This window comes from Maylandia zebra, linkage group LG10, assembly GCF_041146795.1.
Source record: "Maylandia zebra isolate NMK-2024a linkage group LG10, Mzebra_GT3a, whole genome shotgun sequence".
In the NCBI taxonomy this organism is placed as follows: domain Eukaryota; kingdom Metazoa; phylum Chordata; class Actinopteri; order Cichliformes; family Cichlidae; genus Maylandia; species Maylandia zebra.
Genome location: NC_135176.1, coordinates 6806506 through 6825738, shown reverse-complemented (window position 1 = coordinate 6825738; position 19233 = coordinate 6806506). Strand labels below are relative to the sequence as shown.

Genomic DNA, 19233 nt, shown 5'->3' with positions numbered 1-19233 from the left:
GCTTAAGGTTTTTAGGAAATAAATGGCTAAAATGCTTTCATTGCTGTTAGATAAGATCCAATGAAAATTTTGGAAGAAATTCCGTAGTGTGTAAAACTGCATGCTTCAACTCATGCACCATGTTTTTTAAGAGATTCCCTTCAAAGGTGTGGAACAGGGGCTCTCTCACTGCAGCAAACCAAACTGTGAATTTTAAAATCTGACAAGAGGAAATGTAAAATTCTTTGCATTTCAGGGATGTTTTCAGTCTTAATATGTTTTTTTTATTATATACACTACCAGACAAAAGTTTTAGAACACCAATTCTTTCCAGTTATTTATCACAATGCAAGGCGATTAAGTCCAATGAATAGCTTAAAATGGTAAAAAAGGTAAGTAGAGAACTGCCAGAGGATAAAAAAATACATTATTTATTATTTAAAATAATAGTTATATAATAGTATAATATAATGTAATAGTGGTCGTAGTAAGCAAGTCTCAGTTTCAACTGTGAAGAGAAGACTTCGACCTGCAGGTTTGACTGGACGAGTTACAGCAAGAAAGCCATTGCTAAGACATCAGAATAAGACAAAGAGACTTGCCTGGGCCATGAAACACCACCATTGGACTACTGAAGACTGGAAGAAGGTATTATGGACCGATGAATCAAAATTTAAAATCTTCGGTTCATCATGCAGGATCTTTGTACGCCTTCGAATAGGTGAAAGGACTGTCAAACTGTCAAACATGGAGAAGGAAGTGTGATGGTCTGGGGCTGTTTTCCTGGATCCAGGTTCAGTGACTTGTACAGAGTGAGAGGCACCCTGAACTAAAACAGCTACCACAGCATTATGCAGTGCCATGAAATACCCTCTGGTATGCACCTAGTTGGTCAGCGGTTCATCCTACAGCAAGATAATGACCCAAAACGTAAGTCCAAGCTATGCCAGAACTACCTCAGGAAAACAAACCAGATGGTAAGCTTGAAAACATGGAGTGACCAGCACAGTCTACAGACTTAAACCCCATCAAGCTAGTTTGGGATGAACTGGACAGAAGGGTGAAAGCACAGCAACCTACAAGTGCCACACATTTATGGGAATGTCTGCAACAGATATGGAAAGAACTTTCTGAAGAATATTTGATTCTATTGTAGAAAGAATGCCACTGGTCTGTTCAGCTGTTATATGTGCCAAAGGTGGCTACTTTTATGACTCCAAAGTTAGAATATATTTTGGTCTATAAATTGATTCCATGATTTCTTTTTCCACTGAATTTGTTTAGTTTTACTATGCTTTCATTTCAGCGTGCAATGAGACATTAAACTGCATAATAAAAATTTAAAAAAATTGAAAAAATGGGGTTTTCTAAAACTTTTGACCAGCGTATAGCTGCCATGTTCAATTTACTTTCAGTTTAGCCACAGATTAATCCTAATTACTGCATTTCTCACCTCTCCTGTCTTTTCTGTTACTGGAATGTTAGATTAGATGGAAGGGGGTTGTTGGATAATTAAGTCCTTGCTGGGACTACATCATGGGAGAATTTTATATTTGTGAATTGCTTTCAGTTCATACCTATCGCTCAGTAGATAAAGTACTGATCAGTCATATAATAATAATAATAATAATAATAATGATAATTTTATTTTATACCAATTAAATGAGTTGAGCCAGTTTGAGAGTTATCTATTCGTCAGTTGGAGGTGTCTTTGAATAATATTTCATATTTACAGATCCATCGGAGCAGGTTACTCTCCAGATTATGTCACAGCCGTCCATTATAGAAGGAGATAATGTGACACTAAAGTGTACTGCTGATGGCAACCCTCCACCTAGATCCTTCTTTTTTCACATTAAGGTGAGCCAGATCCCATTGTTTATCTTGCAGATTAGTAAAAATGTTTCTTGATCCACCAAACGGTCAAAAGAGACTTGGCACTTATGTTCACGTAGAACACAAGATTTTCAGGTTTTGGTGGTCAGAGGACCTCCCAAAATGTGATGATCTCAGGTGGAGTTTTGGTTAGATCATTTTTTGACCACATGTAATAACTGATGATGCCACATTATTTACCCACCTGATAAATTCAAATTTAGTTGAGTTTTTACTGGTGTTATAAAAATCTTGACAGACATAAATGTAAACTCCAGCTTGACTGGTTGACATATATTGTACTTAATGCATGCTTAATATGCAGTCACTGACCACTTTATCACATCTGTTCAGCTACTTATTAAGACTAATAACTAATCAGCTAATTTTACAGCAGCAACCTAATGTATTTAAGCATGTAGTTATGATCAAGACGACTTGCTCATGTTTAAACTGAGCGTCAACATGGGGAAGAAAGATGGTTAAAAAGTGTCCTTGAATGTGCCGTTTGATGGTGCCAAAAAGGCTGGTCTAAGTAGTTCAGCAGCACTGTAATTTTCCCACAAAGCCATCTCTAGAATTTACAGAGGATGGTCTAAAAAAGAGAAAGTATACAGTGAGCAACAAATAGCAGCAAATGTCTGTGTGAAGATTCTATGTTGATACCACAGGTTAGAGGATGGCCAGAATGCTTCAAGCTGATTGAAGGCAACAGAAACTCAAATAACCACTTATTGTAACCAATGTGCAATGCAAAAGAGCATTTCTGAAAGTGCAACACTACAAACCTTGAAACAGAACAGTATCAACTGTTCAGGCTAGTTGTGTTGGCATAATAGGGGGATATTGTCTTGGTACACTTTTGGCCCCTTAATAGCAAATTGAGCATCTTTCAAATGCCACAGCCTAGTTGAGTATTTTTGCACACTATGGCCATTCCTTTATGATGATTAAGGCTTTTCTGTGGTCCAACCTGATACTGTCAAGGTCCAACTAATGAAGTGCCCCGTGAGTGAATGTGGTACTTCTAGTTATTATTGTCTTTTTGTCTGTTTTTTTTAATGGTATTTCTCTTAACTCCTGCTCTTCACCAGGGCACGAAAGTGCTGGTTGAAAATTCGGACAACTACACTGTAACTGCCATCAACAGAAAGGATACGGGTGAATACAAATGCTCACTGGTTGACAACGAGAAAGTGGAGGCCTCCCAGAACATTGTTGTTAGTTGTGAGTACTTATGACATAACCAGAGCTAAAGCATACTATAACATAACAAAGGACCAAGGACAAATGACTGTGGCAGAACAAACAAAATATAATGTTTCCCACCTGGAGTGAACATTTTTTAATTCCTGTTTATAACAAGGCACTTTGTTTACTGATGCTTTTGGGTTGTGTTTTTTTTAAATATGTTTCCAGCTAAAATAATATCCATAAATTTAAAATATTCAGAGGTACAAATTAGCTTAATCTACAGACATACTTAATCATCACTGATTAATTACACTGAATGAGTATGAATATGTTATTCTAGTGTTATTATTGTATCATTATTATTATCCTATTATTACCCCACACACCCAGCCATCCATGTGATGCAAAAGAAAATATGAATCATCAGATCTGGCCACCTTCTTCCTTTGCTCCATTGTCCATTTCTGATGCTCACGTGCCCGTTGTTGGTGCTTTAGGCGGTGGACATAACCCTAACTGGTTTAGAACCAGAATTAAGTTTTTCAGCAGTTTGGGCTATAGTAGCTTGTCTGCTGGACAAGGTGTAAAAACAGCCACAGCTGAAGTTTAGGTGCTGTTTTAACATTGTCCTCTATGGGCAAGGTGGATGGGGGAGGCTGCGCTTCGGTGACATTTCTTAGAGAGAACCATAAATCTTATCTCAGTGAGGATGACACTGGATGAAAGAGGACAACAATTTTTCAGACTACTCTCCAGCCTCAGTCTTTACAGTTGGTAATGTCAACATGCAGTAGTGGGAACATTCAATGAAAAATCTAATTCTTCATAAACTTAAACTGTTACTGTTTGAAAACCGTAAAAGATATCAAAACACCGAGTAATACCTGAAAAGTTAAAGGTCTTGGGGCCCATTAAAAGTTTTGCGTTTTTCTCTAGCTCAAAGTATGCTGAAGTAGTTAAGTTTCAATGTAGGGTGGGTTTGAAGAGGATTTATTTTTTTAAAAAAAATCATAAGAAGTTTAAAAGTTACAAAAAAAAGTAATAGCACACCTCACCAGAGGAAGCTGAACATTTTGGTATCAGAACTTTTTTTGTAGCACAAAGTATGTGGAAGTAGTTAAGTGCCAAAAATGTGCAGCAGGATAACAATCATGTGAATGCTTAAGAGAAAGTTGGCAAATGGCGACACGGTGAATGAATACTATGAATATAATTAGAAGGTGAATCAATAGAGAGTGTGCTTTGGATAGCACAGGATGATTACACTGTGAAATAGACGTCATCTATAAGTTTTCAGAAAACAGGTAACAGGAACAGAAAATGACACTTTACCGCAGTGAGAGCCAACAGACTGAATCAATGGCAGTTTTTTCCTTTGGCCTAAAATGGCCAAAATGAATGAAACACTGTGCTATCACACTAAAGAACAACAAGTGCTATACCGTGATAAAACAATAAATAAACAGTAAAGAAATACATTTTTAAAAATTAACAGAATTGAACTTGACTCTTTTTTTTCTGTTGTATGTGTTGCCAGACCTGGACCTAAGTCTGAGTCCCACTGGAGAGGTTGTGAAGAACGTTGGGGAAACCCTGTCTGTGAAGATAGAGAAGAGTACCTCAGGTGATGCTAAAGAGTTATGGAAAAAGGTAAGGACTGTGTGAATACATTGTTTTTCAGAAAAGAGGCATTTAAAATATTAAAGTAAATGAAATTGTTTGCAAGAAAAGAAGACATTTTCTAACTGCGTCTTTGTGTAATATGGCTGTATAAACTCCATGTTAGCTTCATGATATTGAATTTCCACTTAAGCTAACATTCCTGTGACCTTGAACAAGAGCAGTGACTAAAGAGTAGAGAACTATTTGATATCATCTGATTTACATATCTATTACCTGTCCTTGGTAGGGCCACATGCAAAGGCAGCTGAATAAGTAAAACTTAACCAAATTTGGTGATAAGCAAATGTATATTTTGCTGTTTCACTTACATTAGAGTTAAAGGTCCAGATTATTAAAACATTGACTGTATGTGATGCTGCTTTGCAGAATGGAAAGATGGTGAAGAGACCAGAGTTTAGTAATTTGACCTTTGCCGATGCTGGAGACTACATCTGTGAAGTTTCACTGACTGGTCTGACACGACGTCAGAGCTTTCAACTAGTCATAGAAGGTGAGGAAGAATGCAGTCTTCACACACATTGATACTTGGCAGGACCACTTGGCTTCATATTTTAATACACAATACTGGGGTCGCTGTAGCTCAGGTATTAGAGCAGGTCACCTACTAAATGGAGGGTTGGTGGTTCGATCCCAGTCTACTGTTGATGTTATTGTCACTGAACTTATAGCTTTGAGGCTTCTTTCATAAATTCTCTTGAACTTTATACCCGATGCACCTTCACTGTAAGATTTACAAGGGCATAACAACTCAACAATGTTTAGTTTGGTTGTCTGAAAAAAAAAACTATATGTTGTAATATTTTGTAAATTCAATTATGTTGCATGGTCTGATGCCAAAGATAATAATGTAAAAAAGAAAAATAATGTGTTTCAGGGAAGCCTCGGATCACCAACCTTACTAAATATCGTGCTGCTGATGGCAAAGACACAGTCCTAACCTGTGAAGCTGAAGGAGTACCAAAACCCCAGTTCCAGTGGAGCGTCAATAACCCAATAAAGGTAAGTGTTGTCATCGTGTTTTAGTACCTTAAGCACATGTCCAGTTAGACAATGGAGAGAGTATCAAAGGGTGGGTCGATCCCTGGCTGCTCCAGTTTATGCAGCTGTAAGATAAAAGGAATAGAAAAGTAGCTTGTATGAACTCCTACCAGAATGATTTTGCTCGATGGGTTTACTGTCAGATTTATTTACAACAGCTTGTGCTGCACAAAGTGCTTTACAAACTAAAAAGGAACTAAATAAGGCACATGCATGACAATGATACAATAAAAATATAAGATCGAAAGAAAAATACAATAAGATAATAAAAACAACTAAGAACAACAATGACTCGAGGCTATTAAAGCAAACAAAAAATTGTTCAAGTAACATGTTCTAGAAGCCAGTGCAAAAAAATGTGTCTTCAGTAAAGATTTAAAATTTTCCAGTGTTTGTGAGTCTGGGACCTGCCACAGAGAAGTCTCTGTTGCTACAAGATTTAAGTTTAGACCTTGAAGTGGATAACATGTAGTCGAAACACGTTCAGAGACATTAGTTGGAAGGTATGGCTTTACCTTGGCTAGCTGTCTGAGATGGGTAAAGCTACTTGACTAGTGACTACTGAACTCAACTGCCTACACAGTTTAAAGGAACCATGAAAGTACACATCAAGGTTTTTAACATTTGTCTTACAATGAGCAGATAAAGGGCCCAGAGTACTGTCGATATTTACTAACAGAGATGCCAAAAATAACCATTTCTGTTTGGTTTTCATTTAGTTTTAAAAGATTTAAGGACATCCACTGTTTAGCGTCTTTAAGGCAATTAGTCTCTTCAAGTCATCTGCAAAACAGTAAAATAAAAGGTTATACTATGAAAAAATAGACCCCAGTGACAACATACCGGGTCAAACAAGGCTGGACCCAAAATTGACCCTTAATTCACCCATAATTAAGAGGGGCTATTTTTGAGCCATGTTCATATAAAAGGTCCTTCCAAATAAGTATGACTGAAACAACTGAAGAACAGATCCTTTAAGGAGGATATCATGGTCAACTGTGTCAAAGGCTGCTGCCAGGTCCAACCACAAGAGGGCAGCAGGTCTGCCAGAACCCACAGTTAATAGAATATCATTAAAAACCCCTAAAAGTGCTGTCTCAGTGCCGTGTAGTAATCTAAAACCAGATTGAAAAATTTCAGAGATCCCATTAAGCCTGCAACTGTGAGTAGACCAATTTCTCTAAAACATTTGAAAGAAAGGGGTGCTTTGAAATTGGCCTGTAGTTAGCCAGAACAGTTGGGCCCAGACTGTGTTTTTTTTAAAAAGGGGCTCACCTATAGCGTCTTTAAAACATGATAGGGAACAACCTGTAACAAGGCCAGTGTTAATTAATCTCTGGATATAAAGACCAGTAATATCAAAAATATTTTTAGTACACTTAAAAATTAATTTAAAATATCAGAAAATCCTTGATGCTTTCACAGCTTAAGTTAATTATCCCAGGATCAAGAAATGCGACACAAAATTGACACACTATTAAACCATTAGGTGCTCGTCTTTTAGGTGCTGATCAAACTTAAGAAAAGTTCTGGTCATAAAATCTGAAAACTCTTGGATAAAGTGCTTATAATTGTGCAAAGGCGCAGGACTATTCAGGTGTAGCTCAAAAAGCTGGATTTCGAAACTTGAGAATGAATAATCCTGCACTGCTTTATGGCAACGGAAATGGGTGTTGAACACTATAGCTAAACCAGCACCACTAGGTCTGAGGGAGGCTGAAGAATGAGCTGGAGGAAGAAAAAGCAACAGACTTGTCACGTAGAAGCCAAGTTTCTGTCAAAAATGGAAAATCCAGCTGCTGCGACTTTAAGTCATTTAATACAAACATCTTGTTTGCTGGTGAGCTAGCATTTAATAGAGCCGGGAAGGGTGCAGACGTTAAAGTATGAGCAAGGGTGCGAAGATTTGTGGGATACATGCTATGTCCAGAGGACCGAAGCTGCTTAGGAAAACGCGACACAAAAGTGACACACTATTAAATCGTAGTGTGGACCAGCTGATCCAATGGCGTGGGATCTCTAGGGGCAACAGGCAGAATCCATCTAATAGTGTACTAATCTGGTCTAGTTCCATAAGAAGCACAGAGATGAGCCCTGATTCTGGCGAGTGTACTAGCCAGCTTTTCCCGTTTCCTTGGGTGCTTCTTCCAGTGTGTAGCATAAGGACATGAGGATCCTAGGACATTTTGAGATATTATATATTGAAAGGAAGAGAACTAACATCATGACACCATTATGTAACTGACAAAGAACATAGAAAATATCCTGTAGAATAGTTAAGCCAATACAATGTGTTGTGTGTGTGCCTTCAGGAGGAGAGCTCCTACATCAATGGCAAAGTGATTCATAAAATCACCATAGTCCCCAAGGAGAACTTGAATATCACTTGCAACGTCAGTAACCGCCTGGGACAACATGCCGAGACAATCAGTGTTTCCTCTGGTAAGTTAATGCTGTGAACTACTTAGTTGGTTGGCTTTATTTTATACAGACGTGAGGAGTGAGAGAGGTGTGATAATTCTGTGCAGTGGATAACTAAAGTCAAACAGGTTTGAACAGACATCTTCTCAATATCTTTTAAATTCCAGTACTGTAATGCTGCTTGAAGAGAATCTATCAGTCTGTACTAGCCTAATTAGGCAGCATTTATAATCCAATACCAGCTAAAATTCAAGCTGGTCCTGATCTCTTACTGATGTGTGATGTGTTTCTTAATCAAAAGTAGTGTATTTCAATCTATACCTTTGTAATGAATACAAGACATCAGATTTAATGTTCTTATTGTTTGTTATGAAGCTATATCTATATACAAGAAATAAAAGACCTGAAAAGTCAATAGATATATTCAAGAAAATATTCGATTAACAATCAAAAGCAAATATGATTGATTGGAAAATATTAATACAGCTGCAAAACATTCTACAGTTTTGTTATCTATCTTATGCATTAAATATTTAAAGTTGTATTTTTATTTGCACCACCCATGTCCTTCAATGTGAAACTTTAATGTTTTCCTTTCTTTGAGAGTATGGTCAATTCCTTTATTTAAATGTAAATTTCTACAAGTTATTTAGATCTGTTATCAACCGTAGTAGTTATTTGCTGATTTAAACTACTACAGAATGTGTTTATATAAAACTTGCACTTACAATTAGTGGAAAAATCTTTGATTTCCTATTCTGAGACTACATTTGGCCAGCCCCGTCTCCGTTTACATCAGTGCAGAATTTTGTTTGGCTTTAAGAAGAGTGTTTAGACAAATGGTGTTGGTCTGTTTTATTTAATTTCTTTTCTTTATTTAGTTCTGATATATTCATTTTTCATTTCAGTTTTTAAGGAGGAAAATAAAGGAAGAGGTAAGTGATTTTGATTTTCTGTGCTATTACCTAATTTGACTTTCTTGAAATACATAAGAAATTATACATAATTGCAAGTTTAACTGCTCAATGTGGGTTCTGTGATTAAGCCTGGGCATGGTTCCCATGCCCAGGCTTAATCATCCAATTTAGGGTCAAGGGGGTCCTTGTCACATGTATTATAGGGCAAATGGTAAACAGGTGTCCAGTCAATCACAGAAAGAGAGACAACCATTCATGCCTATGGCCAGTTTATAATAGCAAATTAACTATCCCATCACTTTTGGCTATGGCAGAAGGATTTGAATTCAGGGCCTACATGCTATGAGGCAACGGTGCTAACTGCTGCAGTGCTAACTACTGCACTGTGTTGCTGGTTATATTATAAGATGCCTATTCTTTTCTATTCATTATTCCCTTAATATATAATGCATCTTTAGGCTTTAGTGCTTTGGTGTTATGAAATGCAACATTCCACTGTGGACTGCCATTATTGCCGTCTTGCAATCTAAACAGATTGTTTCATGTCACTAAAGTAAATGTGAACAAATCTCAGAATTATAAGCATTGCATAAAACAGTAGACCTATCTGATAAAATTGCATTGCTTGAGCAAAGAGGATCTCTGTAGTTCAAGAATCATTGTGAATATGCTAAAGAAGACACATTATGTAGTTTTATCACAGCTCAACTTGTTTGTGTGTGCATGTGAGCGTATGTGTGGGCATATGATAATTTTAAGCTGAAGCTGTTTGGTGCTGTGTTTACAGGATCTCGAGAAGATCGGGACCAAGCAAAGCTCATAGGGGGTGTTGTGGCAGGGCTCGTCCTAGTTGGTATTACAGTGGGACTCATCTGCTGGCTCTGCAGTAAGAAATCAAGGTATTGCCCACAGTGCAGTGACTCACAGGGCAGGGTCAAAGTCATTCTGTAGGTGCATCATAATTTTATATTCCTATTTTCACCACAGACAAGGAACCTGGAAAACCAAGGAGGAAATAAATAGATCTCATGAAAACGAGAAACTAACGCCCATTGACTGTGTTTAAAAGGCACTAGCTGAAGAGGTAAGCATTTGGTTGTGGAAAGCACATGTGCAGTCAGTTTTAAAGGTAAATGGTTAAATTAAAACCTAGTACAATTCCATTCCATGTCTCATTTCTTTAGGTTTCTCTAAGTTTGGCCATCTGCCCTATCATTTTATCTTAGGAGGTGGATGATGGACAAATAGCTTTTGAAAATTTCCCAAGCTAAACTGAGCAAGAAATTTTAAACATGCTTTTGCAAACACCCTAGTTTTATTTTGGATGCTTGCATATTTTACTTTTCATGAAAGCGAGAAACTACCAGGGTCAAAATTATTAGCCTCCCTTATGTTCATAGCTACGTCCTTTCTGACTGCTAACACCGTGCAGTCATTTGCAGTTTTCACCAAGTCTCACACATGTCTCCTGAGCAATCCCAGGCTGTTCTGCTTTGAATTTCTCAAGTTCCTCCACATTTGATGTTCTTACATAGCGGACCTTGGTTCAGACTTTTAATGGGATTCAAGTAGCAGCTTTGTGCAGGCAGACAGAAACATTCGCTTTGGTCTTCTGGATGTAGTTCTTCAGTAGGAGCGACGTACGTTTTCAGTCGTTGTTGTGTTAGAAAAAAACCAATGACCAGGACCCAGTTTTGCTACTGACTGCTTTAGGTTTCTTTCAAAATTTTAACATATCCCTCTCTCTTGAAAAATGAGATTTTCAATCTCAATGAGATTTTTTTACTTAGATAAATAAAGGACTAATAAAATAAAAATTCCCAATGATTCCTTCCACCTTAATAAGATTAGCAGTTTTGTTTACATTATCAAGGACAAAGGATTACAGATCCACTGCACAGCCAACTCTATTGAGAACTATGTGCTTGCTATGTGGTCTTGTATACATGTTCAGAGGTTTATATGTGAAGACCTATTCACACGGGTTAGTTGCTGTATCCCACCCTCCCAAGGTGTGTGTCATAGGTAACATAAGTGAATTAGATATGGAATAAAATACATCATATATATAGTCCTTACTGTCTTTTGCATCGCTAAGAAAACTGTCCTTGTGAACTGGGAAAAAAAGACAAACTTTATAAATGAACTTACAGACTACTTTAATAGTACAGTTTAGAGTCAAATATTCAGTCTGTTACTGTTCTTATTGTCTTTCCTTAGGGATTAATAAATTAAGCTGATTGCCTGTTCTGATTGGAGAAACACATTGGAGAAAATATCTGCTTCCTCAAAAACAATTAATCCCTAAGGACATTATGTGGTTACAGTGTCTTCAAGAAAATTAGACTGCATTAAATTAAATAATACAATATATTACAAAGTTATGAGAAATAGCTCTAATGTATACAAATAGCTCAATTATAAATATCCAGAAAATTACAAAGATATATATATGTCAATTAATATAGATTGACATTTTATTTTCTTATTTTCACTGTAAATAAAACGCATGTAACTATTGCACTGTGTACTGTGAATTAAATGGAGTTGCCGCTCAGTAGATTTGGGTAATCTCAGTCTCTCACTGAACATGCTCCTCTCTGACACTGCCTTAAGGGAGTCTGGAGAGACAAATGTTGCAGGTTTTTATTGCTGGACATGGTGCTTACTGGGTCCAACCTGGGCATGGTTGCTGGCCTGCTTCCTTTAGGGTTGTGGCCTGCGGTGCCCTCTTCGTGTTGCACTGGGGGCTCATTTAAAATAAATAAATAAATAAAGTTACATTATTTACAATACATACTGAAAAATAACTAATCTAGGTCTTCTAGATGCAGAAAACGTGGTCACACAACAATACACAGTGCACAACAATACACTACACTAAGTTGTAGTGCCTCTTCACCTCACTGTGCAATACCTTTTGTGCAATACTTTTGTAAATAGTCAACAGTGCAATAGACCTCAATACTTGAAATGTGCAATTCACTTGTATTTTTATTTTTTATTCCTATTTATTCTATTTATCCCCTTCGTATATTTTATTTTTATTGTCTCTGTATTATATATATGTGTGTGTGTGTGTGTGTGTGTGTGTGTGTGTATATATATATAATATTCTGTAACTCTGTAACTTCTGTCGGTGCTGTGCTTTTTTGGAAATCGAATTTCCCAGAGGAACCCACCCGAGGGATTAATAACGTTCTATCTTATCTTATCTTATATATCACAGCAGTGGCTTGTGCTATGGCTCAATAACATTTTTTTTAATCTGGAAGGATTAATCATACTGACCTTAGTAATTTTTTTTCTAAAATAATGCTGCTGCTGTTGTGTGCCAATAGAAATACATTCTTTTCTCAAGAAACTATTATTTTTAGAATTGCTATGTTGGTATGTTTGTAGTTTAGATCTTGGTTTTAAATGATTTTCTGACTGCTGAGTAGTTACAAAAAAAAGAGACTGAACTGATCAGAAGCGTTTGAATATTTGTTTGCTTTCAGAGGTTAGATCTGATTCAGCAAAACAAAATAGTTATATAAATCTGGATTTGCTGAATCAGACCTCAGTCCATCCTTGTGATATATTAAATTCAATTCAGTTTAAGTACTAACTAAAATAAATTGATATAATATTAAATAGATATTTAATATTCCATGTAAAAATATTACATTCACATGAGTAAGCACTTTTGCAAAAGTGGGAAGGAAAAACTCCCTTTTAACAAGAAGGCATCTCCGGCAGAACCAGGCTCATGGAGGGGCGGACTGCCATGATTGGTTGTGTCTCATATTGGAACTTCTGGTTTAGATAGCTCTACGTCTGTGAATCATTGTCCACGATAGGGATTTAAATCAAATCCGTTCACTGTTGTGCTCTCTAAGACTGTGAGTTTGGAAAAAGTGTTGGTAGCATTAGCATCCTCCTGTGCCTAAGTGAGAAAGAGTGACAGGAAAGCTGCAGTAAAGAAATGATGTCTTACTGTTGTCTGTGTAAATCGGTTGGATATTCTTCTGTCAACTAAGCTTCTGTGTGTAAGCTTCTACTTTTTTTTTTGTGGATCTGTGCAGACAAATATAAATTTTGATGTACCTCTACATCATTTGCAGTCATCATTACTAAAATACATGTTCATCATATTTCAGTTTTGGCTGGCTTGACACGTTTCTCCCATTACTTTAGGTTATTGCTGCACGACACTACCAACTGGTCATCTGCTGTGAGCTTGAAACTTTGTTTATACTATAAAACTATTTGTTTCTACCTACTTTTGTTTGAACAATTGAATTCTGACAACCAGCCCAACACCAACAGAACACCTGTTGGTGTCCTTCTGCTCTATGGATTTCTCCTTTGGTTGCTACCTACCCATAAATGGTTTCAGAAGGATTACACTAAAGAGACCCGCTACAATCGACTAGCTCTGGATCTTTTTCAGCTCAGCCAGAAAATAGCCACGCTGGAAAGTTGGATTTCCATCTTTCACCAAAGATGGGAGAATGAACTGCTGCTGGACTCCCTGGAAAAACCCACCCTGTGTCAATCCACCAATACTTCTGTCACTCCCTGCAATTGTTCATCTGTCAAAACAAAAACACAAATTAATTCATCAATAAGCGGCATGTCAGCACAGCTGATACATTCATCAGGGAATTTTCAAAGTGTACATTACCATTCCTGTTATCCTGTGATGAAATACAATTGCTCATGTTATTGAGATTATTGCTCCTGTAAAAACTATTGATATATATGGTCCACCAAAAGCACCCTGGAAAAATAGTGAAAGATGGCAAAAAACACTGCAGGAGAGTTGAGAGAAAATAAACTACAAATTAATTAATTTAGAAATCTATGAAAAATGCGCTATACTGCTAGAATAATTAAATTAACCAGAAAATCCTATGTCTCCCAAGTGATCAACAATAACCAGTCAAATTCTGCTTTTTTTTTCATCCACTGATGAAGTATTTTATCCCTCCAAAACCATGCTAACTGAATTTCCTTCAGTAAATGAGTGTGATGAAATTAAATCATTTTCTAAATATGATAAACGGCTCTCTCCACTCTGGTAAGCAATCATTCTGTTGACAGTGGGAAGGAAAAACTACCTTTTAACATTCAGAAACCTCCAGCCGAACCAGGCTCAGGGAGGGGCGACCATCTGCCTGAACTGGTTGGGGGTGAAGGGAGGCGATAAATGCTATGAAGAGAGTCAGAAATTACTAATAACTAAAAATTAAATGCAGAGTTGTGTATTAACACACAGTAAATAAAAAAGGTGACTGAAGAGGAAACACTATGTGCATAATGGGAATTCCCCAGCAACCTAGACCTATTGCAGTCTGAGGCCTCAGATCCAGCCCTAACTATATGCTTTACAAAAAGGAAAGTTTGAAGCCTAATCTTAAAAGTAGAGATAGCATCTGTCTCCTGAATCCAAACTGGAAGCTGGTTCCATAGAAGAGGGGCCTGAAAACTGAAGGCTCTGCCTTTCATTCTACTTTTAAATACTCTAAGAACCACATCCACAGTCTGAAGGCTATTTTACACTGAATGTGCTGCATAAAAACAACAGAAAATTCAGGTTTTTCTGGATCCAAATTTGTTGTGGAACCTTGGCATAATTTTGGATAGGGATCTCAATTTTGATAATGCCATGAATAAGGTTAATGCGATTACTTAATTATTCTATTACTTCACAAGCTCTCAGTGGTTTGGGCATCCAGTATATCTCTAACCCAGTCAGACCTCTTAGGTCACCAGGTTCAGATCATTTAACTGTTTCCAGAATCAGATCTGAGTATGCTTAAGGTGCTTTTAGGTACTGGGGTCCTCTTCTTTGGAACAAGCTACCTGCTCACCTGATCAGTTACATCTGTGTGTAAATTCAAAATAAGACTTCATCATTGTAGGCCTGTGTAAATAAAGAGGTTTTAAGTGTTATTTTGTTTTGCTTCATTCAGTTTTGTTTTATTCTGTTTAGCCAATTTATTTATTTTTTTTACTGTGTGAAGGCATTGTAAACCTACTGTTTAATGTGTCCTTATTTTCTGTGTTAAGCAAATAGTTCATGTAATGAAATGTAGCAGCCTGGGATCGAACCATAAGTCTTCCAATTAGGAGATGACCTACTTCCACAGACACCCCAAAATATGCTTTTAGTTTGAATAAGCCTATTTTTTGCAGACTTGGACCCAACTGGGTCTTGGCTCAAATCAGAACAGATTTGGACTGAAGGTGGGGACAGCAACTGAACACTGGAGGGGGAAAAGATGAGAACTACAACCAAATGCAGCCAAATGCCTCAGCAGTGTGGGCTAGACCCAGCTCACTCATCTTGCATGTACTTCCTTATTTTTTTTCTTTTTCTATGTGTAGAATTATTTTTATTTTCATTTAGTTCAGTTATTTATATTTAGTTATATATATTTTCCCATTTGAAGTGAACTAGCATGTAAGAATTTCATTGCTGAGCGTAACCACTGTTTTCCAGTGTATGTGACAATAAACTATTAATTCTTGATGGAGGAGGATTTTAACTTGTTTAACTGACTGACTTGACTTGTTCTGGCTTTGACATTACATGGAAGGACACTACAAGAAGATGGACTGAAATCTGCAGTTTTCTTCCCACATCTTTGGAGTGAACAATGAATCCACGAAGAAGCCATTAAAAGTCATTATTTTTTACAATTACTTTGAATAATTATAATGTTTTAAGGCTGTAAAACCCCTCACTACACACTTTATACGCTTTTCTCAGACAGGCATGAACATTTTCACATTTTTCTCTCTTGTTTAAACACTCTCAAAGTTCAAACCTTCGTAGAAAAATAAGTCCAGTATTATAGAATGAAACAAGGGGCAATTCTTGTCACGGACCCGGTGCCGGGGACTCGGGGTTCGTGAACAGTGTGGACCTTTATTGTTATTAGTGTATTGGATGTATGTTTGCTGCACTGTGCTCTTGTGTTCCATGCTGGTGTGTGTGTGTGTGTGTGAGGCTGGAGGATGAAGGACAGCCACCTGCAGGCCTGATGGGTGTGGCCCTGCCAGCTGCTGGTCACACCTAGCTTACCACACACCTGCTTCTGATCAGGATCGTCGGGGGAGCTACTTAACAGAGCGATGGAGCTTCCTCCGGCGCAGGATCGTTGAGTTAGACTCCATGTCAGTGTTTCTAGTGTTGTTAAAGTGTATGCCTGCCGGAGTTGGTGCCATAACGGCTGTGTCTGTGTTTTTCCCCAGGAGGACAGCGGAACACAGGACTGCAAGACACACGGGGTGTGTGAAGGCACAGGGGCAGAGAGCACGGGATACCAGCACTTGGGAGAAGACACGTCACGGGAGTCGAGGGAGCACTTTTGGAGATTTAATGTGTGGTGTACAATTACCTCACTGTAAATAAACCCACTGTTCATTCTATTAAGTCTGCGTTTTGGGTCCTTTCTCCTACATCCCCCACGGTCTGCCCTCCAGACCGTGACAATTCTAGGATCAGAGCTGTTCCTTCCTGGAATAAAAAAAACATACATATCCTAATCTTAATTACTGGGGGTGGATAATGAATGATGCTCATAGTGAGTAAAAAGTGCATGACTGAGTACATTTTTTATGGACAGAGATTCACTTTTAATGTGTAAGTATATTAAAATAAAGATACAAAAAAATACACTCCAAAAATAGAAGAGTCTTCGAAATGTATAAATGTACAAAATATTAATTAAAAAATTATAAAAATGGAGGCAACTTTGCCTATCGTACAATGTACAGCTCCTCATTCCACCAGGGCACTGTTTGGCATTTTCTGAGAGTGCGCAAATGTGGTGCATGTACTGCAGCAGTCATACAGACAACTAGATGGTCCAAAAGTTGGCCTACCTATTATTGGCTGTATATTCATTTTAATCTCCCCAATCAATGACAATGTTACGTTGGAATGTTGTTAAAGAGGTTTAAAAAAATGTTTCAACAAGGCAGAACAGAACTTCCAGATTGTATGAGTAAAATTAGGTTGTTTTTTTTTTTTCTTTGTCAGTTTAACAGTTTCTGTTTTGCCTGTCACTATTCCCTGTCTGTTTTCTTACCTGGTTCTTCCAGGCCTTGTACTTTCTCCTCACGTTCCCCACTTTCCTGTCTCCTTCTTTGGACTGACAATCATACACAAATAGATTGTATTCAATTAGATGAAAAAATTACATTAATATGAAAAAATACTATTAAAATCAATAATAAAAAGTCCTCTCTCAGTGTACTTTCAACCAAAAGGCAAATAACCGTGGTTACGTGTACATCTAATAAAAGATATAAATATTGAAACACTGATCCAACATTATTCTTGATTGACGGATCATTTGATCTTACACTTTTACCTGAATGTGGCTCCTTTTTTTGAAAAAACGTCCTTATATCCATTACAGTGGGGCAAAAAGTATTTAGTCAGCCACCGATTGTGCAAGTTCCCCCACTTAAAATGATGACAGAGGTCAGTAATTTGCACCAGAGGTACACTTCAACTGTGAGAGACAGAATGTGAAAAAAAAATCCATGAATCCACATGGTAGGATTTGTAAAGAATTTATTCGTAAATTAGGGTGGAAAATAAGTATTTGGTCACCTCAAACAAGGAAAATCTCTGGCTCTCACAGACCTGTAACGTCTTCTGTAAGAAGCTTTTCTGTCCCCCACTCGTTACCTGTATGAATGGCACCTGTTTGAACTCATCATCTGTATAAAAGACACCTGTCCACAGCCTCAAACAGTCAGACTCCAAACTCCGCCATGGCCAAGACCAAAGAGCTTTCGAAGGACACCAGGAAAAGTATTGTAGACCTGCACCAGACTGGGAAGAGTGAATCTACAATAGGCAAGCAGCTTGGTGTGAAAAAATCAACTGTGGGAGCAATCATCAGAAAATGGAAGACATACGAGACCACTGATAATCTCCCTCGATCTGGGGCTCCACGCAAGATCTCATCCCGTGGGGTCAAAATGATCATGAGAACGGTGAGCAAAGATCCCAGAACCACACGGGGGGACCTGGTGAATGACCTGCAGAGAGCTGGGACCAAAGTAACAAAGGTCACCATCAGTAACACACTACAACGGCAGGGAATCAAATCCCGCAGTGCCAGACGTGTTCCGCTGCTGAAGCCAGTGCATGTCCAGGCCCGTCTGAAGTTTGCCAGAGAGCACATGGATGATACAGCAGAGGATTGGGAGAATGTCATGTGGTCAGATGAAACCAAAGTAGAACTTTTTGATATAAACTCAACTCGTCGTGTTTGGAGGAAGAAGAATACTGAGTTGCATCCCAAGAACACCATACCTACTGTGAAGCATGGGGGTGGAAACATCATGCTATGGGGCTGTTTTTCTGCCAAGGGGACAGGACGACTGATCCGTGTTAAGGACAGAATGAATGGGGCCATGTATCGTGAGATTTTGAGCCAAAACCTCCTTCCATCAGTGAGAACTTTGAAGATGAAACGAGGCTGGGTCTTCCAACATGATAATGATCCAAAACACACCGCCCGGGCAACAAAGGAGTGGCTCCGTAAGAAGCATTTGAAAGTCCTGGAGTGGCCTAGCCAGTCTCCAGACCTCAACCCCATAGAAAATCTGTGGCGGGAGTTGAAAGTCCGTGTTGCTCGGCGACAGCCCCAAAACATCACTGCTCTCGAGAAGATCTGCATGGAGGAATGGGCCAAAATACCAGCTACTGTGTGTGCAAACCTGGTATAGACCTATAGTAAACGTTTGACCTCTGTTATTGCCAACAAAGGTTATGTTACAAAGTATTGAGTTGTATTTTTGTTATTGACCAAATACTTATTTTCCACCCTGATTTACAAATAAATTCTTTACAAATCCTACCATGTGGATTCATGGATTTTTTTTTTCACATTCTGTCTCTCACAGTTGAAGTGTACCTCTGGTGCAAATTACTGACCTCTGTCATCATTTTAGGTGGGGGAACTTGCACAATCGGTGGCTGACTAAATACTTTTTTGCCCCACTGTATTTGCCCCACTGTGCGTTTGTGTGGATACACAAACGCACACACAACAGGAGTTTTAAGGTTAATGGGACTTATAAGGTTATAAGTCAGTTAGCTAGTTAGTACCTT

General features: G+C 38.0%; 1 protein-coding gene across 3 annotated transcripts in view; it reads left to right on the top strand.

The window, feature by feature from the left end:
• alcama (activated leukocyte cell adhesion molecule a) overlaps positions 1–19233 on the top strand; it is a 74302-nt gene that overhangs the window by 21581 nt on the left and 33488 nt on the right. The window contains exons 7-16 of one of the 3 annotated variants that reach the window (XM_024804099.2): positions 1715–1839; positions 2949–3081; positions 4586–4698; positions 5098–5221; positions 5606–5730; positions 8082–8211; positions 9099–9125; positions 9895–10006; positions 10095–10191; positions 16353–16706. In XM_024804099.2, the coding sequence (XP_024659867.1) occupies positions 1715–1839; positions 2949–3081; positions 4586–4698; positions 5098–5221; positions 5606–5730; positions 8082–8211; positions 9099–9125; positions 9895–10006; positions 10095–10173 (968 nt within the window). In that variant the 3' untranslated portion in view covers positions 10174–10191; positions 16353–16706. Of the gene's footprint in view, positions 1–1714; positions 1840–2948; positions 3082–4585; positions 4699–5097; positions 5222–5605; positions 5731–8081; positions 8212–9098; positions 9126–9894; positions 10007–10094; positions 10192–13286; positions 15628–16352; positions 16707–19233 lie in introns of those variants that run through there. The other 2 variants (XM_004575085.4, XM_024804100.2) reach the window with 2 other exon arrangements.